At 36.4% G+C, this 26,441-nt stretch overlaps 2 protein-coding genes across 3 annotated transcripts; both read right to left on the bottom strand.

The window, feature by feature from the left end:
- Positions 1–1,072: 1,072 nt before the first annotated feature.
- Positions 1,073–14,732, bottom strand: pip4k2ca (phosphatidylinositol-5-phosphate 4-kinase, type II, gamma a). Of its 2 annotated transcripts, XM_067371675.1 has the most exons (11): positions 14,233–14,709; positions 13,084–13,181; positions 12,788–12,884; positions 11,038–11,184; positions 8,981–9,127; positions 6,269–6,307; positions 6,071–6,184; positions 5,667–5,931; positions 5,451–5,554; positions 5,242–5,354; positions 1,073–2,168 (listed from the first exon to the last, which is right to left on the bottom strand). In XM_067371675.1, exons 1-10 carry the CDS (start codon positions 14,392–14,394, stop codon positions 5,274–5,276), a joined length of 1,254 nt encoding a protein of 417 aa, XP_067227776.1. In that variant the 5' UTR covers positions 14,395–14,709; the 3' UTR covers positions 1,073–2,168; positions 5,242–5,273. The 2 variants fall into 2 exon arrangements, with proteins under 2 accessions (XP_067227776.1, XP_067227775.1); XM_067371674.1 differs by having other exon boundaries at positions 6,071–6,307; positions 14,233–14,732.
- A 4,267-nt stretch (positions 14,733–18,999) lies between these two features.
- Positions 19,000–25,288, bottom strand: igfbp6b (insulin-like growth factor binding protein 6b). The gene is made up of 4 exons (XM_067370852.1): positions 24,739–25,288; positions 23,863–23,897; positions 23,273–23,392; positions 19,000–21,943 (listed from the first exon to the last, which is right to left on the bottom strand). The coding sequence occupies exons 1-4, from the start codon at positions 25,106–25,108 to the stop codon at positions 21,830–21,832; spliced, it is 639 nt and encodes a 212-aa protein (XP_067226953.1). The 5' UTR covers positions 25,109–25,288; the 3' UTR covers positions 19,000–21,829.
- Positions 25,289–26,441: the final 1,153 nt, after the last annotated feature.

Raw genomic sequence — 26,441 nt, 5'->3', positions numbered from 1 at the left:
GTACAAGTCAGAGCTTTGTAAGTTGTTTACATTAATTATTATTGTAATGTTATGCGCTTTGAGACATGAGGTAATTTAACGCCGTCTCTCATGATGCTTTGCAAACTCTGGCTGTGCGCGTTCATGTGTTGTGGCAGGCGTGGTCTTGGAGAACACACTGAAGGGAGGAAACCCACACAGCAAAAGGAGGTATCGCGGCTTCCGAAACGTATCCGCGAATGGACACGTATCAGCGTCCACTTGCACACAGTGATGGATCCGCAACAAAGGCGGATTGCAGACCCACCGTGGCTCCGCGCTGAATCCGCGATTAAAACCTTACCTCCGCGGCGGGTCTGTTTGGGACCCGCAAATTGATACAGCCATTACAGTAAAGGCGCGTTCAAAGCTAGCTTGCTATTACTAGCCTCTCTGAAATTGCCTACCCTTCCTTTAATTGTATACTATTTCGAAAAGCCAAAATCTGCTAAATAAATCAGTAAATGAAATGTATCTATTCAGTCAAACTTTAAACTGGCTCCAAATGAGGCCTGTTATGTGCGTTTCACACTTAAATATTAACAGTCAATTTTATTTGTATATTTACTTTATGATTATTAATCAAGGGTTAAAGAGTGTCTGTAACCCAGAACAGTATGAAAAGCCTTAATAAGAATAATGTGACGCTCTGAACTTCGTGTTCCAGCTACTCCTACAACCACAAGAATTCGTCAGCAGTTTGTTAGACGATTGACTTTCCCCCCCTGCACGCTTCCCATTGTTAAGAGTATATCTTTTTGTCAGTGAAACAGGAAAGAGTTTGTCAGCAAAATCACAGCTCCTGGAAAGGGCTAGGTGGATCCTGTCCTTGACCCCTTCTTCATGTGCGGGTCCAGACATCAGGGAGGCCCCAACGACCTTAATTCTTTCAAAGTTTATCAGAGTTACAATCAAAGAAGCAGTTAATCACAAGCATTCACAGGGAACCAAACCTGAAGTTGTCAAAAACATTACAGATATATACTTATCGTAGACATTATTGTATGTTATTATGACCATAAAGACTTGAAGACTTGACTATGATCTGAAGGCTTATTCCTAAATTGTAGACAAAGTTTATTAGGTTTCACTCAATATATAACAAAAATGTTTTATTGTACTTAATAATGCACATTATTGTAATTACAGTCGTTACATGCATTATGTGAACACAATGTAACAACTTGTCTTAATGTAACAACATCTTAAGGTGTTAAAACAGCTCTAAAAATACCGTGTAAATTACAACTGTTATGGATATAATTGTGCCTTACAAACCTAAAAGGAATAAATAACAGAAACCATGTTTGTGGAAATCTCTGAAAAATATATTTGGTCCAAACACTGATAAAATAAATAAAATGCAACAATAAGGCATTTCATACTAAATCAGCTCAGTGTTGCTAGAGTATTTCTACTACAAACTACAAAATTCCTCTTTTCGGCATTAAGGCTAACTGCATAAAATAGCTCAAATAGGAGGAAATAATAGTGTGTGCTCCATCCATCCATATAAACAGTCAGCATTCAATTCATAATATTACTTTAATCTAAACCCTTACTGTACACTTAGGGTCCCCGGCTGGTAATTTTCTTTTTTACAAAGTATCTCGTTTCCCTCCTCACAACATTCTAGTGCTGCATATATCAAGTGAAGCTAGCATGCACTTAAAGCATCAGACAACATGAGTTTCTGCTATTCCTCCAGAATCGGTTCAGCAAATGGTTAAGGCGGTGGATTCTCTCTCTGCCAATCCAAAGTCCAAAGAAAGAGAGGGAGAGAGAGAGAGAGCACACCAAGAACAAGTTATGTCACTGCTACAGGTTTGGAGTCATATCTCCTTAAAAGATTAGGCAATGTTCCCATGTTTGTGGGTTGTGCCACGAGATGATTCACGTGAATCTAGTTCTATTAAATTGTGAAGATGCACTTAATGAATGTAGCTGTAGTGTAGATGAGAATGTTAAGTTCCCGTCAACATGTCATGCCTAAATATTGTGTTATGAAACTCTATGAAAATGTGAAGCACAGCCAACAGGCGCTAAAAAATATCAACTAATCAATATGACGACAGTAGATAGAAACTGCAAAGACGTGTCGAGTGAATCTGACAAAACCTGTGAAGGACATGTCCGGTGAATATTTCATCCTAAAATTCAAAAGAAAGAAATAAGATGTTATATTTTGCTTAAAAATTAAGCCTATTAAGTCTTTTTTTTTTGTATTCGCAAAATATTTTCATTACAATTAAGCACATTTCCCCTCCAAATTCTCATTATATGCAAAAGAAAACAAATAATAGTATTATTGTAATGAGCATGAGTGTGTATAGTGCTGTAAAATCGATTAATCATGATTAATTGCATCTAACACACATTATATATGTAATGTATAAATAAATTAAATTAATATATAAATTATATATATATATATATATATATATATATATATATATATTGAACAAACTTTCATGTTAATTGCGATTAGACAGCATTGATTTTATATATATATATATATATATATATATATATATATATATATATATATATATATATATATATATATATATATATATATATATATATATATATATTAATATATATATATATATTATATATTTATTATATATACACACACATATATACACAGTACAGTCCAAAAGTTTGGAACCACTAAGATTTTTAATGTTTTTAAAAGAAGTTTCTTCTGCTCACCAAGGCTACATTTATTGAATTAAAAATACAGTAAAAAACAGTAATATTGTGAAATATTATTACAATTTAAAATAACTGTTTTCTATTTGAATATATTTCAAAAAGTAATTTATTCCTGTGATGCAAAGCTGAATTTTCAGCATCATTACTCCAGTCTTCAGTGTCACATGATCCTTCAGAAATCATTCTAATATGCTGATCTGCTGCTCAAGAAACATTTAATGTGTACAATTGTACAAAATATTTGTGTACAATATAGAAAAGTATAAAGTTATAGAAAGTTCCACTTTTGATTGATTTAATACATCCTTGCTGAATAAAAGTATTAATTTCTTTAATTTCTTTTCAAAAAAATAAAAATAAATTCTTACTGACCCCAAACTTTTGAACGGTAGTGTATAATGCTACAGAAGCTTTGTATTTCAGATAAATGCTGTTCTTTTGAACTTTCTATTCATCAAGGAATCCTGAAAAAAAAGTACACAACTGTTTTCAACATTGATAATAATAATGAATGTTTCTTGAGCATCAAATCATCATATTAGAATGATTTCTGAAGGATCATGTGACACTGAAGACTGGAGTAACGATGCTGAAAATTCAGCTTTGCATCACAGGAATAAATTACTTTGTCAAATATATTTATATAGTACACAGTTATTTTAAATTGTAATAATATTTCACAATATTACTGTTTTATATTGTATTTTTAATTCAATAAATGTAGCCTTGGTGAGCAGACGAAACTTCTTTTAAAAACATTAAAAATCGTAGTGGTTCCAAACTTTTTATTTTTTTATTTTTTTTTTTAATTACAGTCAAACCAAAAATTATTCAGATATTTTTTATATATATTTTTTACTAGTGGGTGCAGGACACTATAGTTCATTTATGAAAGTGAGGATAGCAAAATCAAGTAAACTGTGTTTACATATTATACCCAAAAATGTTTCTCTAAAATGCTCTAAAAATTTGGAACCAAAAAAATTATTCAGACAATTTAACCTGACCATGTTTTGCTTAAGTGTTATCTGACATAATTAAGATAAAAAATTTTCTGACACAGTTTAACTCTGAGATCTTGTCATATTTTATTACCATTTTTTTAAACTATAGTGAATAAACTGTATTAATGAATGAAATGTTCAAGGTGTCTGAATACATTTTGGTTTGACTGTATATTATATATACATGCAGTATATTATATATATATTAGGGATGGGCATGATTAATCGACGATCGATAATTGATCGTTAAGAATTTCGTCGATCACGTTAATTTGTTATCGATTAATGCATTTTTTGCATTGCGTAGTGTGAGTCTTGAAGCAATTAAATGAATTTCACTGTGTGACAGCAATTAAACATTTTACCACCAGGGTGCAATATTTGACACCATACTCGGTTATCTGTGATCTTCCGTTTTGATTCTGAGGGAGAATCCCCCACCCCTGAATTGCACACCTACAGACTGGAAAGTGAACGGAAATAGGTTCCCCGGGCTGGCCAAGTTAGCGCGCAGGTACCTGTGCATCCCGGCAACGTCAGTCCCCTCAGATCGGGTGTTTTCCGCGGCTGGACTGACGGTCACCAGGTTGCGGTCGCGTCTGACCCCAGATCATGTCAACATGCTTATATTTCTCAACAAAAATCAGTAGACTGGTGCAGAAGTTGTATGCGAGTTACTAAAGTTAGTTATTTTTCACGAGGCTTTAAGTAGCCTAATTTGTTAAGTTAGCCTAATTGTTAGGAAGGCTAATATCTGGCTCTTTCTTCTGGCTTGGATAGTTTTGAGTTACATTTTGACAAAACCTGTCAGATCTGACCTGTCAGATCAAGTATTATTATGTTTTTTAAGTTATTGTTTAACATGATTCTTTTTTATTATTATTATTATTTTGGAACAAATGAGGTCTCTGTTTAGAAACGCCGGCTCGCAGCTGCAGGTTCCACTGCTTTAGAGCACCGCATATGCACGCGCATATATGTTCGGTTTGCCTAACTGAATATAGTTTAACTGTCTGCCACAAGTTGATCTTGTAATAAAGGTCTCAACGAGGAAAAACACGCCGTGTTTTTGTATTCATTGCATTTTTGAATTATAAAAGTTAAATAATTAATTGTATTATAAAAATATTAATGATTAATCGATAGTCGATCATTAATTCTTCCGACGATCGACTAAGAAAATTTAATCGAATGCCCATCCCTAATATATATATATATATAAGTAACTTATGTTAATCACAATTAATCAATTTGACAACACTGATTATATATAATGACTATTATTGCAATGAGAATATCAAAAAACAAAAAAAACAAAAAAAAAAACAACAACATCTGGACACATTACAGTAATGACAATTTGGAAAGGGGGCAAATGTGTTTTACTGTCCTAAAAATAGTCACAATGAAACATAACTAAATGGCCCTAAAAATACGTCTAATGTCTGCAATGCAAAATATAATTTAATTCTTTTATTTTGATTTTGGGGTAAAAAGTGACCTTGAAATGTTGACAAGGACACCCAGAAGTGGTTACGCAAAAATGTTGGAGATGAATTCGCGGAATCGTTTGGCATACTGCTCTGGATGAACTGTAGATATTTCAGCACCAGCCTGAAAAGGAAGGAAAAGGATGAGTCATGTTATTATAACCTCCTATATCTCAAATAATATCGGACAAGTACGCATTAAAAGTGTTTTTCCACTCACGCCATGTTTAACGGTCTTTGCTGCGTGGGCAGCTTTCTTCTTAGTGTCGTACTGCGTCAACACATCAATGAGGCCCATGAAATACACCTCCCTCTGCGGCGCTCCTGAAATCCAGCACAAGCAGACACATGTCACATCCTTTCCCATTTCCCTCTTCCATTCATGCTAGACACAAGGTGGGTTTCCCCAACATCCTTGACTTCCCCTCTGTCTTACCTGGGGCGCTTTTGACAGCGTATACATCAACGTAAGGGTCAAATTCTCCAGGGCCCAGGGGTTTGAAGTTGTTCATGTAACCGGCGATGCCTTCCGGAGACGTGCCGTAAGAGCCAACCTGTGCCGCCGGAGCAAGGCCGTTCTCAGGATCAGTGTCATCTTCACAGCAGGGCTCCTCAGCCTCCTCTTCCTCCCGCTCGCCACGTGCCACGTCGTGGATGCCCAGCAACAGGCTGTAGTCCATTATCTTCAGCTTCACCAGGAACTATCATCATAGAAAGATTAAAGGCAATATTAATATCATAATCATCATTTTATTACCTTTTGCAGTTCATCCTGCAGTATGTAACTAGTTTGAAATATACATTTTTAAAAGTCCAAATGTTCATTGAGCATGTCTTTACCTCTACGTCTCGGTTTAGCTTCTCCATAATCTTCTCTTTCTGTTCCTCCGTCACATAAACCTTCTGCATGTTATTTCTGAAATCCACATCTTTAAAAGTGGGCAGCTCTTTCACCTGCATTAGAAGAAGAGAGAATGTCATGACTAGGGAGTTTGTGTCTATCAGGTAACTTAAAAATGATCTGGACTGATGTCCTACCTTCTCTTTGTCACTGGCCTCACGATCCACCAGGGAACCCTGAAGAAAACACAAAGTTAGACAGTCTTGAGTGTGTCCTTCATTAAATATATCAGCATTGGATGCTGTAACAGACCGTTGTTGTGGAGGTTTGTTGTACATCACATGTGCATTCACGCCCCCTTGTGGCACAGATTCAAAATAGCAATAAATAAGATAGTGGGTGTTTAGGTCTGTTCATACCAAGAAAATCCAAAAGATACTCCTGCCATTCACATACTTGATAACAGACATAGCTTTATTATTATTATTATGAGTTCAAAAGTTTGGGGTCAGTAAGATTTTTCTCATAAAATTAATATTACTTTTATTCAGTAAAATGGGAACAGAGTGACAGTAAAGACATTTATAATGTTAATAAAGTTTTCTATTTCAAAAAAAATCTACGTTTCCACAAAAACATTAATCAGCACAACTAATGTGACACTGAAGAGTGGAGTAATGATGCTGAAAATTCAGCTTTGGTAAGCATGAGAGACTTTTTTCAAAAACAATTTTAAAAATCTTACCTTTTGAACTTTAGCATAAATATAATACAAAGCAAATACATAAATATCAGTGATCACATGCACCATAATTTTGACAAAACAGCCATTATTTCCATGTTGATAAAAATGTTAAATACATGTTCAAATATATTCATGGAAATGAAAAAAAAAAAAAAAATCAGTTTACTTGTAAATATAAATAGACCATTTGGGTGTTTGTAAACAGCGATGACATGTTTTGTGGGCGCAGCCTATCAGGTGTCAGAAAATGACAGTTCTGCTGTAACCCCGGAATAGAAGAGTAAAAAATTTAATTTCGAGTTCATATCTCACAATTCTGAGAATAAAAGTCAAAATTGTGACATATAAACTCGATGTTCTGCCTTTTATCCTCAGAATAGCGAGTTTATAAAATCCGAAATGGGCGATATCAACTCGAAATTGAGAGAAAAAAGTCATATTGTGAAATAAAAATGTTATAGGGTTTAAATATTATTTCATGCTGTAATACATCATGTCCCCTATGAACTGCATATTTGAATATTATGTAGATCTATTGTTTACATCAACTTTTTATTCGGACCCTTTGCTGTGACACTCATATATTTAACTCAGGTGCTGTCCATTTCTTCTGATCATCGTTGAGATGGTTCTACACCTTCATTTGAGTCCAGCTGTGTTTGATTATACTGATTGGACTTGATTAGGAAAGCCACACACCTGTCTATATAAGACCTTACAGCTCACAGTGCATGTCAGAGCAAATGAGAATCATGAGGTCAAAGGAACTGCCTGAAGAGCTCAGAGACAGAATTGTGGCAAGGCACAGATCCGGGAGATGGGAGAAAGTTGTAGAAAGTCAACCATCACTGCAGCCCTCCACCAGTCAGAGCTTTATGGCAGAGTGGCCCGACAGAAGCCTCTCCTCAGTGCAAGACACATGAAAGCCTGCATGGAGTTTGCTAAAAAACACCTGAAGGACTCCAAGATGGTGAGAAATAAGATTCTCTGGTCTGATGAGACCAAGATAGAACTTTTTGGCCTTAATTCTAAGCGGTATGTGTGGAGAAAACCAGGCACTGCTCATCACCTGTCCAATACAGTCCCAACAGTGAAGCATGGTGGTGGCAGCATCATGCTGTGGGGGTGTTTTTCAGCTGCAGGGACAGGACGACTGGTTGCAATCGAGGGAAAGATGAATGCGGCCAAGTACAGGGATATCCTGGACGAAAACCTTCTCCAGAGTGCTCAGGACCTCAGACTGGGCCGAAGGTTTACCTTCCAACAAGACAATGGCCCTAAGCACACAGCTAAAATAAGGAAGGAGTGGCTTCACAACAACTCCGTGACTGTTCTTGAATGGCCCAGCCAGAGCCCTGACTTAAACCCAATTGAGCATCTCTGGAAAGACCTAAAAATGGCTGTCCACCAACGTTTACCATCCAACCTGACAGAACTGGAGAGGATCTGCAAGGAGGAATGACAGAGGATCCCCAAATCCTGGTGTGAAAAACTTCTTGCATCTTTCCCAAAAGGACTCATGGCTGTATTAGATCAAAAGAGTGCTTCTACTAAATACTGAGCAAAGGGTCTGAATACTTAGGACCATGTGATATTTCAGTTTTTCTTTTTTAATAAATCTGCAAAAATGTCAACCATTCTGTGTTTTTCTGTCAATATGGGGTGCTGTGTGTACATTAATGAGGAAAAAAGCGAACTTAAATGATTTTAGCAAATGACTGCAATATAACAAAGAGTGAGAAATTTAAGGGGGTCTGAATACTTTCCGTACCCACTGTGTGTGTGTGTGTGTGTGTGCGCGTGTGTATATGTATATATATATACACACATCCCAATCTACTGGATGCTTTGTCCTCGGTTGAATTTCATCCACACAAATTCACCGTTTCAATTTACAGCTTTGACAGCGAAACTCAGCACTCAGTTCCTCAAGAACAGGTACATCCGAGACACATGAACTACTCATCAATCATATCCACCTAAATCTCTTAAGCCAGGTCAAAGGGAGTGGGATGCATGATTTAAGTTCTGTTTGCTTATTGCTCGAGAAGTTAATGATGTGTGCAAAGACATGAAAACACTATGAAAAGTTAAGACACACAGCATTGTCAAAAACATCCTGATGAAACAGCAACTCATCTCAGCTGCGAGGAACTGCTCCTACCTTCAGGTCGTATTTCCTGTGGACAACGAGTCTGTGGCTGAACATGTTCCTCATGACGATCAGGTACGTGTCCTCACTCTCCACCGTAACACGGTACATGCCCAAAAACTGAGGAAGAAGTGTACTGCCATGACACTTCACTATATGCTGCGAGACACAACACAAAACAATGGATTATATTTCATGAGCTTTACCCATAATGTTCATGGTTAAAATGTTCATGCAATGGCACATAGTTCATAAACAATGAACTTTTGGTGGCATATGGTATCCAGTACCAAAACAAGCCCACAGGCCTAATGAATTTCTCTGTCTGCATCACTGCACGACTAAACTAACTTGATACCAGCGCAGTGCTGAACTAAAGGGAAAAACATGTTAATAGCAGTTAAAAGCAAATATCAGCTTGTTATTTAATATTTAATAATAATTTTGTTGAGGCAGGTTCCTGGATAAGTGTGTACCCTCAGGACATGTCGTGAGTATAAAAGCAGCGCAAATGCAAAGGCACAGTCACGATTAAAATCTGCTCATTCAGCTACAATGGAAACTGTTAGACCAGCTCACACATACTTTTCTCATGGCCGTCACGGCACTGTAAACAAGCCAGTGGCACACAAACGCTGAACTAACCCAACATTTACATAAGCACGAGTCACGACCACAATGAGGCTGACTGATGTCTTAAAGAGCTCTTAAAACATTTTACATCAAAAAAAATAATACTTGGGACAAATATATTTAAAATACACTACCATTCAAAAGATTAGAGTCAGTACAACTTTTTAATTTAAAAAAAGGTCTCTTATGCTCACCAAGGCTTCATTTATTTGATTAAAAATACAGTTAAAATTGGGAAATATTATTACAATTTAAAATAGCTTTTCTATTTCTTGAATATATCGTAAAATGTAATTTATTTCTGTGACCAAAGGCGAATTTTTCAGCATTACTCCAGTCTTCAGAGTCACATGATCCTACAGAAATCATTATAATATGATTTGTTGCTTAAGAAACATTATCAATTATCAAAAATAAACGTTGCACTGTTTAATATGTTTGTGATACTTTTTTCCATGAATAGAAAGTTCAAAAGAACATTACAGCATAATGAATGTCTTTACTGTCACTTTTGATCAATTTAATGCATGCTTACCGAGTAAAAGTATTGACCTCTTACTAAAAAGTAAAGAAAAAAGATTGACCCTAAACTTTTGAACAGTAGTGTACCCATTATTCTATATTAGATCGGTCAGAACTCAGCCATGTTGAGATCACATGACCATTACTCTCAGCAGTTCCCCTTATTTTTGCACAATTTTAGTTGTGCACTAAATTAACTATTCATGACAAACACACCTGAGAATATAATTATACAATGCTAAACCAGAGCTTCATCAAGATGCTGTATGCATGCCAATATGTATCACTATATAATCTAAGGCCACCGCGGTATCGACCATAAACATAAACATGACCATTAAATAAGCACCCAGAACAACAAAGATCATTGTCAATCATAAAAAGAGGAATTTACCTATTTCAAGGAAGTGTGATGGAACATGAAAATGATTTCAGTGACAGAACAAGTTTGGATGAGTGTAAAGAGGAAATGAACGACAGGGCGTGTGGATCCCAACTGAGTAAAAACAAAACATAAAAATAGCTGGAATTCTTTTGACGGATTATTTCTCCAACACAAACCTGTGTAATACGTGAACTATAATGACATACAAATAAGTGTAAGAAAGTGGAAAGCAAAAACACAAATGTGTCTGTATTCTTCGCAACCAGCTTTTAATTATTGAAGCTAAAGCTTAAGCGTCTCCTAACAATTTTTGGTGGAAAAGTTATGAATTTCATTTGAACAGATGATTGGACTGAAGCAGTCTGACACCACTTCCTACATAAATACCTATGTGTTTAAGACACTCAACTATCACACTTTCATAAAAGATACAGCAGTTGAGCAGATATTACTTATCTGTATATGTTGAAATAACGATTCATTCGAAGGCACTTTTGATTTAAGCATGAACCAGTACATTGTGAGATACCTGGTGATACTCAGACAGAATGTTATGCATGTCGGCTACTTCTTCACTGGAGATGTGCTTCACGATCAGCGTACGGTCATAGGACGTGAAGAGAAGACCTTCTCCCTGTCCATCGCCTCTCATGGGTGCACTGCGGGCCAGGGACACCTGACGGAAAACATCCATGCACGCATGAAAACTTCAGATCAAATGTAGCAGTAATATTATATCACATGCAAGAACAAAAGAAACTGCTCACATACAGTATATGTGAGAAGTCTGAATGTCCAAATACAAACTGATTTCTTAAAGGGTTAGTTCACCCAAAAATGAAAATAATGTCATTTATCACTCACCCTCATGTCGTTCTACACCCGTAAGACCTTCATTCAGCTTCAGAACACAAATTCAGATATTTTTGATAAAATCCGAAGGCTCAGTGAGACCTCTATAGACAGCTCAAGATCCATAAAGGTAGTAAAAACATATTTAAAATTGTTCATGTGAGTTCAGTAGTTCTACTTTAATATTATAAAGTGATGAGAATACTTTTTATGCACCAAAAAAACAAAATAGCGACTTTTCAACAATATCTCGTGATGGCCGATTTCAAAACACTGTTTCGGAGCTTTACGAATCGAATCAGTGACTCGGAGCACCAAAGTCATGTGATTTCAGCAGTTTAGCCGTTTGATAGGAGATCCGAATCACTGATTCGGTTCGTAAAGCTCCGAAGCAGTGTTTTGAAATCGGCCCATCACTATACTGTTGAAAAGTCACTATTTTGTTTTTTGGTGCATAAAAGGTATTCTCATCGCTTTATAATATTAAGGTTGAACCACTGAACTCACATGAACTGTTTTAAATATGTTTTTAGTACCTTTATGGACCTTGAGAGGTGCATTGCTGGCTATGCAGGCCTCACTGAGCCATCGGATTTAATCAAAAATATCTTAATTTGTGTTCTGAAGATGAATGAAGGTCTTACGGGTGTGGAACGACATGAGGGTGAGTAATAAATTACATTATTTTCATTTTTGGGTGAACTAACCCTTTAATGGCTGCATTGCATCCAGTGCATGAATATTATTATCTTTCATGTAGTGTGTAATCTAGCTGTTTGTAAATGTAAAAGGTCTGCAAAGCTTCAAAGATCAAAGTTCATGATAAATGGAGTTATTGTCTCCTAAAAGAAAGAGCCGATTCTGAACTGCGTGAAATGAGTCGTCAGTAATTCCAGTCTTAATTTCTATGTGAACCTATGTAGGTTTGTAAAATATTTTCATAATGCTAGCCTATGGTCGTCATTGGCTGCTCATGAATGTCTACTCTGACCCAACCTCGAACACTGTGGTTGTAGCTGAGGCCTGGAAGAGTTTTGTTCGTGCTGTTGTCATGTCAAGAAGTGTGGTAAAATCGACATGAACGTTACTGTTCCTATCAATGTGTAAAAAGTGCTGAGGAAGCATCCAGAGCTGAAATTCAAATATGGTAATGGGCATTTTGTTTCCGACACGCACTGTAAGCGATAGACCAATCACAACAGACTGCGCCATCTGACCAATCAGGAGGGTAGACTCTCGGAAAGGAGGGGTTTAGAGAGACTGGATCCTTTATCAAACATTGTGAGAAAAGAGGCGATGCTGCAATGGATATTATGAGAAAATTAAGGTGTTTTTTTAATCTTGGATGCATGTAAACCCATTGTAGGAGACCATCAAAACTAAAAATAGCATAAATGGGGCACTTTAAATAAAGGAAAAAAGGTCACCTGGTAGTCAAGATCTTCAATTCCAAATCGCTCCCTGAGGTTCCTGAAAACTTGCGGACAGTACTCCTTAAATTTAAAATGGCCTGGAAGATTCTCCCTGTAAGGCACAGAAGGGTCATTTTACATTTGCATGATGAACTCCTTCAGAATACTGCATTTCCCATCACCTGTAGACAAAATGCTGCATTGATGTGGCTGTTTTGCAGAAAAAGCTGCCACTCTTTGACTGTCATTACATCTAAATGAAGGTAAACATAATGATTATATATAAATAATGATGTGCTTTGGATAAATACTTGTTGAAGAGATGGTTGTTCACTTTAATTTTGGTGTTGGCTTTGAAGTCGTCAGGGAGCAGCATGACGGGCACTGGAACTTGATTTAAATCATTTATCTGGAAAAAGAGTGGGTAAAAAAACTACTTTTTGTATCTGAAATAAACTTTGCACAAACAGATTTTCCATATCCCAACACTGATCAATGACTTCAATATGCCCTCTTCTGACACGTCATTACATGAACATTTCCCAGCCTTCTAATTATGCAACAACCAAATGCTTCATAAAACATAAACTTGCCCCTAATTTCCTCAGAATACCACAAAAATCTTAAAGGAATGTGTAGAGGATTCCTATTGGAATTTCAATCATAATTTGTAGAGCATTTAAATCATTTGGATTGACTGCATAGTTAGTTGTGTATTTGGACTAAATAGATTTTGCAAGGAACACATAAATAAAATATATGGGGAAAAAAAATAAGATTTTAAATAGTTAGTGATGGGAAATCGGAGTCATTTATCAGACGGTTCTTTCGAACAGTGTCAATGAACCGTTCAAAGTTGATTCTTTTACCTCATAACGTTATTATTACATCATCACGTGGTCCCTGTTATATCATAGTGGCATATTACATGCTATAAAAAGTTACAATAAAGTCATATAAGCACATATGTTTAATACGTTTTAGAGATACGGGTGATTATTGCGCTTCATTTCAATTTTGATACAGCCGCAATTCAGATTACAAAATGTAAACCGTTTAGAATCGAATTATGATTTACATTTCAATTAAACAATACTAAAATTAACATAAAGTGAGTCAGACATGTCCTAAACAGCCAATTAGAATAAGTTCTGGTTGGACCGAATCGGTGAACTGATTCATTCAAAAAGATTCGACTCGATTTGTTCACAAATCAGACATCGCTAGCAACAGTTGCAAATCCGCCGCGTGCAATGAAACAATGTGTCCGGCTTGCGCGTGACCTCATGTGTCAATCATAACAATAACAGTACACAGTAATAATGCATTTTATTAATATTTCTATATAGACAACGCTTTTAAACATCTCGGATCCAATATACGTGCGTGCAGCTAACTGTTAGCTTATAAAATGGCAGTTGTGTGATGTAGGAAGTTAAGTAAATCATAAACCACCTTACCGAATGATTAACGCCCCACATGAACACGCTAAGCATCGGGTCGCTCGCTCGGAACACTTTCACCTTCTGCTGCACGAAATGTTTCTTTTTGGTCTTGGTTTTGGGGGCAAGCATGACCATCGGGCTGGAGGCGCTGCCGGTGTTACCGAGAGACGCCATCATCACGGTCACTCCCCTGTAACGCAGCGGTTTGTTTTCCTCTCGGATCCGCCTCCCTCTGTTCCTGCTCCGGATCCTCTAACTGACAATCTGCGGTCGAATAACACAAGGGCGGTTTTCCGCTGTGTTTGCAGGCCCAGATGGACCGATTCCTCATGGAAGTGAACAACACTAGGTTGCTGAAGTGTGGCAGTGATCCTGATGCTCCTCCCACAAGTTCAGAGGAACAGATCTCTTGATATATTGTGACAGCGAGAATGTGTGTCAGGCAGGATCTCACCTGAGTGTACGTCATGTGGTTTCACAGGTGAGATGAGACAGTGAAAAAATATCAGTGTTAACCTGACCATAACTATTAAACTTCGCCGTTTTACTCTAGTGACATGAATGACACGTTCGAACAAATCGTTCATTTTGGAGTGGATCTTTTCAATGATTCGGTTGAACCGGTTCACGAATTGGACTGAATCGGTCCGAGCGGTTCTAGAGTCAGCAACTCAATCAATAAACTCTTTCGAACTTGCCCGATTCTTAAAGGGTTAGTTCACCTATAAATGAAAATTCTGTCATTAATTACTCACCCTCATGTCGCTCCACACCCGTAAGACCTTCGTTCATCTTCGGAACGTAAATTAAGATATTTTTCTTGAAGTCCGATCATGGTTCAGTTAGGTCTCCATAGCCAGCAATGACATTTCCTCTTTCAAGATCCATTAAAACACATTTAAATCTGTTCATGTGAGTACAGTGGTTTAATATTAATATTATAAAGCGAAGAGAATAGTTTTTTGTGCACCAAAAAAATAAAATAAATAAATAATGACTTATATAGTGATGGCCGATTTCAAAACACTGCTTCATGAAGCTTCGGAGCGTTATGAATCTTTTGTGTCGAATCAGAGGTTTGGGGCGCCAAAGTCACGTGTTTTCAGCAGTTTGGCACGTGATCCGAATCATGATTCAACACAAAAGATTCAAGATAAGTCGTTATTTAGTTTTTTTGGTGCACCAAAATATTCTCATCGCTTTGTAATATTAATGTTGAACCACTGTACTCACATGAACTGTTTTAATATGTTTTTAGTACATTAATGGATCTTGAGAGAGGACATGTCATTGCTGGCTAGGCTTCACTGAGCCATCGGATTTCAACAAAAATATCTTAATTTGTGTTCTGAAGATGAACAAAGGTCTTACGGCTGTGGAACAACATGAGGGTGAGTAATTAATGACATTATTTTCATTTTTGGGTGAACTAACCCTTTAAAGAGCCGAGAATCAATCAGTGAAAGTTTTTTAAATTATTTATTTCCAATAAAACATAACATTTTGAAAAATACAAATGTTTCACATATAATGTTGTAAAATATTCCATAGCATCATAAAACAATAGAATTTTTACCATCAGGTATTGTATATGATGAACGTTAAAGGTGCAATATGTAATATTTTTTGTCCACTAGAGGTCGCTAGAGGCCTATTCAAAACAAAGGCATAGCTTGATGACGCCAAGTTTGAGCGCGGAATCTTGGGACATGTGGTCTCCACCTCAACGGATGGTCCAAAAGAATAGGGATAGGACTTGGGAAGAAAACATGGTCATGGATGTGATTATTAACGTTACTGTAGTATGAAGCAGAGCAGGATCAAGTGTTGTGGGAGCTGAAGCGATTGCGCAACACAGCAGGACTTTTATTATGCTTTTCCGATCATGAGTATGAGGTAACACAGCTCTGTTTATCATATTAGATAAATTTGAGTGTGTTGTAAATGATGTTATAGCGTTACTCTGTGCGTTCGTTCGGCGGCTGCTGTGAGACACTGTTACACACTGCAGTAAGATAGATCGATATTAGAATATCATATTAAATGCTGGATGCTTGTGTTGATAAATGGCATGCAATTAATTTTAACATGTATTGTATGATGGAGAAAATGCTGTATTACTGTTACTAAAAATAAAGCTGCATCTGATTATGCTATGTTAGCTACTTCACAAAATAGTGTTTTTCTCTGAGGCATGGTAAAGCATGGTACTCACAAAAAAAAAAAATATCAAGAAAATTAGATTTAAACAATAAGACTAAATGTGTTGAGCTATATAACAACAATTCATTTTCTGTCTATAAATATATCAAAACAGTTGTTCCCTTGTCTATTAAAACATGTAAATATTAAAGCATCTTTGGTGTTTCCATGGTTTCTACAAAATAAAACCAGAAACCGAGGGTAATGCGGGTATGACGCAATTGACAGGCGACTCCTCACACGTCCCGGAGCCTTGCTTAAAATTGCAATTTTCTCACGATTTACAAATGGTTGGAAACATTTGGGATATTGTAAGTACTCAAGTGAACAAAATATATAACACTGGCCTAGTGGTTTTTGGATATTGTACTGCAAAATTCTTACATATTGCACCTTCAAGGATAACATTCAAAACAAAGACATTGAAGAAAAATAAGAAAAAAAAAGATAACAGAAAAGGGTATGTGTGTATAATCAAAATAAAAAGGAATTTAGGCTAATTCTATGTAAGTGTCCATAGTTCTGATTGATTTAGGCTTGAAAGTCCTTGTAAGGTTTCAAAGTAAATATTTATATCAATCTCGAAATTGGGCATATTTTCAGACCATTTACATTTTTGTATGTAAAACTTACCAGTCATATTATAAGATTTAACATAATAAAATGTGACCCTTGTCTATATATTTTTTGTCATAATAAAAAAAAACATCTCTTTTCTCTATTTATAATAAATAATCCACATCAACCCACAAGCATTTAACATTCTTTAAAAAAAAAAGATGTAAAATCTGTATCCATTTTACAAAATACACAAGATTCAGAAATACCATTTTTTCTGTCTTTTTAGGAACTGTTTTTTTTTTTTTGGATAAATTATATGTAGGCCTACAATTTTAAAGTATATTTGATTAAATTTATTATTGATACAGTATTTGTTATTACAAGTCCAAATCAATTTCCAATTAATACTCCTAAAATACTAATTCCAAAAGTATTTATTACAAAATGTTGCAGGGCAATGAATCAAAATGTATGATTGCATTTGCTATAATATTAACACTGTTTAACAAAAAAAAAAAAAAATCTGTAGCATAATCTCGAAGGAGAATGCAAAGAAAAACTTTAATATAAAGGAAAACAAACACTTCAAATGATACTGGACAAAGAACTAAGGTGAACTCACGGCTTATGAACAAACAGGACAATCAATGTAGAAACAGAACAGGTGTGGGGAACTGATTAACCACCATAACCAAATAACTGACAACCAATCAAACAAAATGAGAACAAAGGAAACAGGAACTAGAATTAAACCAAAACAAGGAATACATGTTACAACCTGCTGGTATTGCATCAAATAAAATTAGATATTGGAATGTCTTTAAAAATTCAGTACATGTAAATAAATTGCCCTCACATTTATAGAATATAGTTTTTTTTAACCCAATTGTTGTAGAAGATTGATTTATTTTTATATTTAACATTTTATTGTATATGAGTGTAATATAAAATGTAAATGAGTATAGATAAATATATCCAAACAAATAAACAGTATAAACAGACAAAAACATACGTACAAAATGACAAGGGCATAAATATAGAATGAAAGATAAGATACAGAGATATATACAGACACAAGGTAGTGCAGAGTGAAATAATAGTGCAGTTGTCACAGTCGTGTTCAGGCAGGATGATGAAGACAGACGGAAGTTCAGAACACTCCAAGCACAGAACGCGCATAGTGTGTACACGCGCAGCACAATTTTTCTAACCGCAAAGAACAACGTAGACTGAAGCCGCTTTGCACGTGCACATTGAATCATTTTTGCACTAATTTAGTTTGTCCACAAGGTGTCAGCACTTAAACGGGCTGTTGTTTCAGTCCGAAAGTGTTCACCCAAAAATGAAAATTCTGTCATTTATTCCTCACCCTCATGCCGTTTCACACCCGTAAGACCTTCGTTAATCTTCGTCACAAATTAAGATATTTTAGTTGAAATCCGATGGCTCCTTGAGGCCTCCATAGAGCAATGACATTTCCTCTCTCAAGATGCATAAAGGTACTAAAAACATATTTAAATCAGTTCATGTGAGTACAGTGGCTCAATATTAATATTATAAAGTGACAAGGATATTTTTGGTGCGCCAAAAAACCCCAAAATAACTACTTATTTAGAGATGGCCGATTTCAAAACACTGATTCAGGAAGCATCGGATCATAAATGAATCAGCGTGTCGAATCAGCGGTTCAGAGCACCAAAGTCACATGATTTCAGCCATTGACAGTTTGACAAGCATTTATGATCCGATGCTTCCTGAAGCAGTGTTTTGAAATCGGCCATCACTAAATAAGTCGTTATTTTGTTTTGTTTTTGGTGCACCAAAAATATTCTTGTCACTTTATAATATTAATATTGAACCAATATGTGCTCACATGAACTGATTTAAATATGTTTTTAGTACCTTTATGGATCTTGAGAGAGGAAGTGTCATTGCTCCCTATGGAGGCCTAACAGAGCCATCGGATTTCATCAAAAATATCTTAATTTGTGTTTCAAAGATGAACGAAGGGTGTGGAACGGCATGAGGGTAAGTAATAAATGACAGAATTTTCATTTTTGGGTGAATTAACTCTAGAAAAAAAAGGAGAAGACAGAACAAGAGTAACAACAAACACAATAGCCATTGTATTGAGCGAAAAGGACTAGACAAGCTTGAATCTCCCTAGTGCGCATGTGTCGAGCACTTGTGTTCGCGAACGCTATCAAAGACTCGAGACTGCGCGCTGCAGTGTTGTCAGCGATTTTTTTCTTCTTTTTTTCTCAGCAATATGCTTGTTGTTTCTCGCGTTTTATATACTTAATAAAACACACATCTTCCCGCACCCTGATTGCCTGATAAGGCAGCAAGGCATCAAGTCAGCTGCCTAAGTTAGGTTTTCGGATGTAGCCAATGACTTCCCGTCACTGGAATGAAACCTCGAATCGTAGGGCGATTTGCTATGATTGAAGGAGGAACTCGAACCATAATACATCAATAGAGATTTGGGGGACTCTTTTGGCTCGGGCCAGTAAGCAACCACCTAAAACCTGTATAACAGCGCGCGAAATATCACTCAGAGGACTGTATGTATGATGACATAGCAACGCCCTGACAACCACCCACGCCATCGTTAAGGCAACTTTTGCACAGGTAAAATCTACTCGCATTTTCCTAAAAGCTGTCGAAAGCAGATATAATTAGTCTATTTATTATTTATAAGATGCCAAAATACTCAGACTGTATTTCCCTAGCAATAGCAGACCTAGTCTTTGCAGTAGGCCTAGTCTTTTTTAAAATCCCGTTTGATGCCGCTGCTAAGATCTTCAGTTTTAAGAATTTAAATAACTCTTGTTTTTTTTTAAGTAACTGTATATGTATATATCAAATGTCATTCGTGTATCTGGGTAGAAATGTCATTTAGGGCCATATTATTTGCCAATATCACCCTTTGCAGAATCTTTATTTTGGCCTGAATAATACATGCATACAAAACAGTTGCTTACGTGACAGTGCGATTAAACTCTCCAAGTCAAAGTGATGCAAAGTAGGACATGATGAAAGCACAGACATATGCTAAATTCTGCTATAGGCTATGTTGTTACCTTGGAAACAAGCATATGGATTGTTGTGTGAGTATACATGTGCATGAATCTGTCTTGGCACAAAAGCTCCAGCACTCCAGCGCACAGCAAATATTTACTCTTTCCTTTTTATTATGAGAATTAGACTCTATAAATAACATATGTAACTTCCTGGCTGATATAACAAGATATTATACCATGATGATGATGCATACAGTTATTCTTAGTAAGCAAAATCTGCTCTAGGCTCACAGAAATGCACAGTCACCATAGCTCATTTGTAATAGACATTTGTATGACCATATGGCTGTATTTTTGCAGCCAGCAGCAGCATCTGCTCTCTCTTCTTGCCTTTGCTAATTCATCACTTGTTTATTTATATCAGCTGTTTATGGTTTGGTAGTATTTTTCACATTTAATTTCATGCATGTGAGTTTCTAAATGAGATTCTGCAAAGAGTCAGTCTTTATATTAACATATGCATTTATTTTTCTCTGTATCTGTTTTTTTTTTTTTTTTTGTCTCAGTTCTTGCACACCTTATATTTTTTTTTTTGCAATGGGTTCCTTTTCAAGGGCCCACAACTACTGGCACATATATTGATACAACAAAATCATTGTGAGGTACATTGCTCAGACATTATTTTGTGCTCTTTTTTTTTTTCTCAATGCATTGTGGGAATGAGAAAACAGAGTTCTGAACAAAATACCCAGCATACAATCTGAAATATTGAAAATTAAGCGATATAGTAACACTTTCCAATACTGAAGGATCAACATAAATAATGGAACAAATGTGACATGAAATAATAATAATAATAATAAAATAAAAAAACACATGTACAGCAGTAAATGCTCTCTAAAGGGTGTTTAAATTGTGTTTTTGTTTTTAATCCCTTTGCATGGGTTCACCAACGTATGGCACTCACTCACTTAGTGAATAAAATAAGCTCTGTTTTGACAATGAAAAACTGCTGACAATATAAAAATACATGGCATTGTAGTTCATTAAATAAATCAACAATTTATATATATTTATATTCATATATTTATATATATATATAAAATAGCAAATTGAAATATATAAAAATATGCCTAACAACTTCTCAGAAAAGGTAACAGCCATCAGCATTCAAGAATATTCCACCTCATGACACAACCAACCACAATAACCTCACTTATGTACAAATAATCCACGACGCGTGTTTGTAGTCAGGGTGTCGTATGAACGAAAAAGGAGTACTTTCCGAATGTGCACATTATGATAGAGTTTAGATGTCGATTACATGACAATGTGTACAAGTCCTCGAGGAAAGTATTCAAGGAAATTTAGTAATGCTCCAGAATAAATTAGACGAGAAAGTAAATTCCGTTTTCTTAAGTATAGTTTAGTCAGTGTTTCATTGGAGAAGGGGAGAGGGGACGGATTTAACAGTATAGCTATCTCTCGCGCGCACACACACACACACACACACACAGACACACATACAAGAAGTTGCATTATAGGGCAAGGAATTAAAGATATCTCTAACAGCTGACCTATCTCGACTTAAGCTCATGTGGTGTAGTGGTCATTATTTCTGTGTTCTGATGCTGTCTGTTCATGATGGTCGAGTTTATGGCAGTAAACGTGCTCTGGACGTTCTGAGTGAGGGCCCGATCCCATGTGAAGTGGTTTATCCCTGGTGTGTCCTGGTCAGGCAGTGTCTTGCACCGAGCTGAAGTCATCCCCTCTCCCTGTACCCCTCCTCTTCCTCCAGGCTCAGATCTGTGGGGCCATCGCTCCCCTCACTCTCCATCACATGGTAAAATACCATCCTCCCCGGCACGTGGCGGCACGGTGGTGCCCATCTCGTCGACGCACCAGCAGTGGCCGCGCTGCATGCCCTTAGAGGACCGACACTGCAAGACAACAGGAGATTGTTCTGTTATGTCATTTTTCTGTGCTTTACTACCTTTTTATGCACCGTCAATTGAGCGACATTCGCAATACACTGCGGCTCATAATAGTGACCTTCAGATATACAAAAATCACATGATCAAAACCAAGAAGGAAAAAAGTAATAATAATAATGATAATTATTTTTTATAGTGATTGAAAAAAAAATAGTTATGGTTAAACTTTAAACAAAATTAAATATGAGCGCTAGTGGATAAAAAATTGTTATTGTTCAACTTTATATAAAAATATATATGACTACTAGTGAAAATAAATAGTTATGGTTCTATATATATATATATATATGTGTGTGTGTATATATATATATATATATATATATATATATATATACACACATTTATTTAAAAAATAAATATAACAAAAAATAATATATATGTATTATAAAAAATAATTTTTTTGTGCGTGTATATATATATATATATTAAAAAAATAAATATATAACAAAAAAATATATATATGTATTATAAAAAATATAATGTTATTGTGTGTGTGTGTACATATATATATATATATATATATATATATATATATATATATATATATATATATATATATATATATATATATTAGCAAAATAAAGTAAACTGTGACATATTATACCCAAAAATTCTTCATACAGTGGACTACCAGTAAAATTGATATAAATTTGGGACCAAAAATTATTCAGACACTTTGACCTGACCATGTTTTGTTTTGTCATGTTTGTGTTATCTGACATAATTAAGATTATTTTTTTCTGACACAGTTTAACTCTGAGATCTTATCATAATTTTATTACCTTTTTTTTAAACTATAGTGAATAAACTATATTAATGAATGAAATGTTCAATGTGTCTGAATAAATTTTGATATATATATATATAGATAGATAGATAGATAGATAGATAGATAGATAGATAGATAGATAGATAGATAGATAGATAGATAGATTAGATAGATGTCTAGTAGGAAATAAAAAATAGTTAAGGTTAAACTTGAAACAAAATTATATATGACCACTAGTGAATGAAAATAAATGTAATTAACTAGGAATACAAATGTTATACTAAATAATTCATATCAGCAAACATGTAGGAAACATGACAGTCTTAATTCTTCAATGAGTCTCTTAGGATGTACACAATCCATATAATAAATCCATTTAGTCTCTTTGATACACTTCAGATATCAAAACTTCCTCCTCTGTTTATTTATTAAAACTAAAGCAGCAAAATCAGATTCTGAACTTCCACAAGGTCAACAAATACCTGCTTAATTTAGTCAACCAATACCTGCTTTTTCCTGTAGAACCCACGTGTGTCACAGTTCGGGATGTAGATGTCACGATCAGACTGGAAAATGGTGAGCTCGAGACCTCGCAAGACCGTGTTGAGCAGCTTACGACATGGAGCCTGGTGAGGAAATGTTGAAAATTTTTTGGAATACTGCATACCATATCATATGTATAATCCTTTTTATCATTCCATTCTATATTTTGCCAATTTTCTTTTAACCCAGAGTTACACAAAGAAGATGGGTGTAATATGTAATAAAATCATAAAATAAGATTCAGATTTTCAGGATTACAGAATGTTTAAAGAAAGTTCCATTTAAATTATACAGCCACAATCTGACCTGTCTGGAACATTTATAAAACAAAATTAGATGCAACAGCGCAATTCTTTGAAATAAAATGTTTTTAGCAGTATGTTTCAGGCATAATTCATATAAAACATAACTAAAAATAAAACATAATAAACCCTATTCCGTTTTTTTTTTTTTTTTTTTTTTTTTTTTTTTTTTGCTTTTGTTTGTCTTTTTCATGCTCAATTGAGATAGTAAGCATTCATTTTAGAAGTCAAAAACCAAAGGATAGACTCACCTTTTCTATTTCACCACTGTGTGAAGGATGTGCCCCTGTTAAAAAAAAAGGGGGGGATATCAATACTGAAATATGACTACATATTTGAGAGAAAGACATTGCAAACAATGATTTGATTGAATGAATATATTTGGCTGTACTTTAAGAGTATAAGTTGCTTTATTTGGGTTACTTGAACTGTAAAACCCCCACATTTTTAGGCAACTGATCCTCAAATCGTGCATAAATAGACAATATAGGCTCTCTTAAATTGTAATGACCTAAAGTAAACAGTAGATGGAGACATGAAATGACACTGTCAGAATGTGGGTGACACTCACATTTACTCAAGATCACACACACACACTACTCTCGCTCTTTATTTCCTCTGTTTCTCTTCTGAATAGTTCGGATGCCCATATGCATGACATACCTGCACATACTGCCACACAAGAACGCACGCACAGACACACATCTGCACTTATATATTACCCTCGGACATTCATACACATGGCCATTATTACAAGTCATCTTCATCATGCTCATTTATGACGTGTGAAAGCCTCAAATCACAGAAATGCTTTTACACCTTACAGGAATTTACAGCCATCACATGCAAACCAGCAGCTATTCCTGGCACTTTATGCACATGTCCTTGGTTCAGTTACAGTTTTGTCATCCTACCAAGCCTCTGATATGGACACTGCAGCACAGCGGCTTGCCAGCACATCCGTGGAACCTGAAATGCATCCTCGAGCTATCTTGCTGTGGCACTTAAAGCAGATTACCCCTCGCATTTTCTCACCGCATGCGGCACGGTGCGACGGCGTTGAAAAAGAGCACGCCGGCAACAAGGAGGAAGGGACCGCAAAGGCATCCGCTGGCTGAAACTCTTACCTGTGGGGCGGGGCTTCTCGGTGGGACTCGTCCTGCTCTGTTTGGCGCAGAAGCCTCTGCCCTGCAGCAGAGCCTGAAGGGGGCTGTGTTCACGCGGAGGGGGCACGCAGCGAAGCCCCTTGGCACAGCTCAGGGTGTACACACCACAGGGCTCCCCCAACGCCAACATGGTCGTGCTGGCCGCCCCGGCCGGGTCCCTGGAGGCCCGGCCCGCGCCCGAGGATTGCCCGTCTTTGCAGGTCAGGCAGTTTTTGTGGGGGCCCAAACGACCCGCCAGAGACCAGGATCCACAGTGGACGATCAGCAACAGGACAACGGGTGTCAAGTTGGAAAGGAAAGACATCTTGCGTCTGGGTCTCAGGTTCTCCATGATCGGTTCTGTCGTACGTGGCTGATGCTATTTCTGGAAGTCTGTTTCTTTTCCCCTCTCTGTTTCTTTGCTCGCTCTTCAGCTTTGCTTGGTGAGGCTGCGAGCTGGGAGTCCCCTGCAGTGCCAGAGGATACAAACCAAGAACGAGTGAGAAACGGCAAGCAGCGGCTTTTAAAGATCTGAAAGGCGGTGATAGAGAGCGAGAGGGAGAGAGCACAGTTATGACACCTTCAGGGGCTGGGACTGAGAGAGAGAGAGAGAGAGAGAGAGAGAGAATGTGTAAGGGGGGGTGGAAAGAGAGAGAGAGAGATTATTTTTCCTTTTAGAAATCATCAAGCACTGATCCAGCTTTCCCTCACCCATTATTTTATCTGGAAACATTCCTTTGCCCAGGATACTTACTCTGGCTATGATGGATACTTTTTCTGCATCATCTATGAAAATGTTAGAGCATTCTAGTAATCTTTTCCATGGTAACAATGAAGGCGAGGGATTCCAGTTTTCTGGTGATTACACGCGAATACAGTAATTTGCTTGTGGGAGAGTCGCTCCATTAACCCTGTTGCTTCTAGGAATGCTAAAAAGCTCGGCCACGTCGTAGAATTCAAGCTTTTTAATGTAGCATTGTAGTATTAGTCATTTTTTGAATGTTTTTATGATCTTTTGAATGCATAAAAACTACTTAGTAAAGTCGTAATGAAACTGAACTGAATTAGCGACAGGTCTTCCGGATTGTGACATATTATTGAAATGTAGGGAGAGGATTTGGTTCTGTGCATGGGTTGTTGATTGGATGTTGGCTTGTGGGGGTTGCATTCAAAAATGGGAGCAGATTAATGTGAACTTGTTGGGGCGGGGTTTAACCATGACGAAATGTTTGGAGAAGTCCGGCATACGTCACCAGAGCGAAGTCTGTCGGAAGGTTCAATTTTGATTAAACATTATGACGCCATATTCATGGATCAAACATTCAAAATCTACTTGTTAAGTCTGACATCACACATCACAGTTTCTGAGTCCAAACACTCTATCAGGTGCCAAAAGCAAAGAACAAACAGAGCTAATGTACACTCACTGTGTAACTTACTGATAAATTATGATCCACACCATTATCTCTGTACCGAAATGCCAGATGTCCAGACTGTTTCATCTGAAATTAAAGGGTTAGTTCACCCCAAAATGAAAATTCTGTCATTAATGACTCACCCTCATGTCGTTCCACACCCGTAAGACCTTCGTTCATCTTCAGAACACAAGATATTTTTCTTGAAATCCAAGGGTTTTTTTTATCCCCCATAGAAAGCAACATAATTACCACACTCAAGGTCCAGAA

The sequence above is a fragment of the Chanodichthys erythropterus genome, chromosome 20 (genome assembly GCF_024489055.1).
Source record: "Chanodichthys erythropterus isolate Z2021 chromosome 20, ASM2448905v1, whole genome shotgun sequence".
Classification (NCBI taxonomy): domain Eukaryota; kingdom Metazoa; phylum Chordata; class Actinopteri; order Cypriniformes; family Xenocyprididae; genus Chanodichthys; species Chanodichthys erythropterus.
This window is presented reverse-complemented; position numbering and strand designations above follow the sequence as displayed.

Coding starts and splice junctions, on each gene's coding strand:
- pip4k2ca (XM_067371674.1), bottom strand. CDS start 14,394: ATGATGGCGTCTCTCGGTAACACCGGCAGCGCCTCCAGCCCGATGGTC. Junction 11,185..12,787: donor TTGAAGATCTTGACTACCAG/GTGACCTTTTTT, acceptor GTTTTCCGTCAG/GTGTCCCTGGCCCGCAGTGC. Junction 5,932..6,070: donor AGCTAAACCGAGACGTAGAG/GTAAAGACATGC, acceptor CTATGATGATAG/TTCCTGGTGAAGCTGAAGAT.
- igfbp6b (XM_067370852.1), bottom strand. CDS start 25,108: ATGGAGAACCTGAGACCCAGACGCAAGATGTCTTTCCTTTCCAACTTG. Junction 23,898..24,738: donor CGAGAAGCCCCGCCCCACAG/GTAAGAGTTTCA, acceptor TTTTTTTAACAG/GGGCACATCCTTCACACAGT. Junction 21,944..23,272: donor GGTTCTACAGGAAAAAGCAG/GTATTGGTTGAC, acceptor GTTGTCTTGCAG/TGTCGGTCCTCTAAGGGCAT.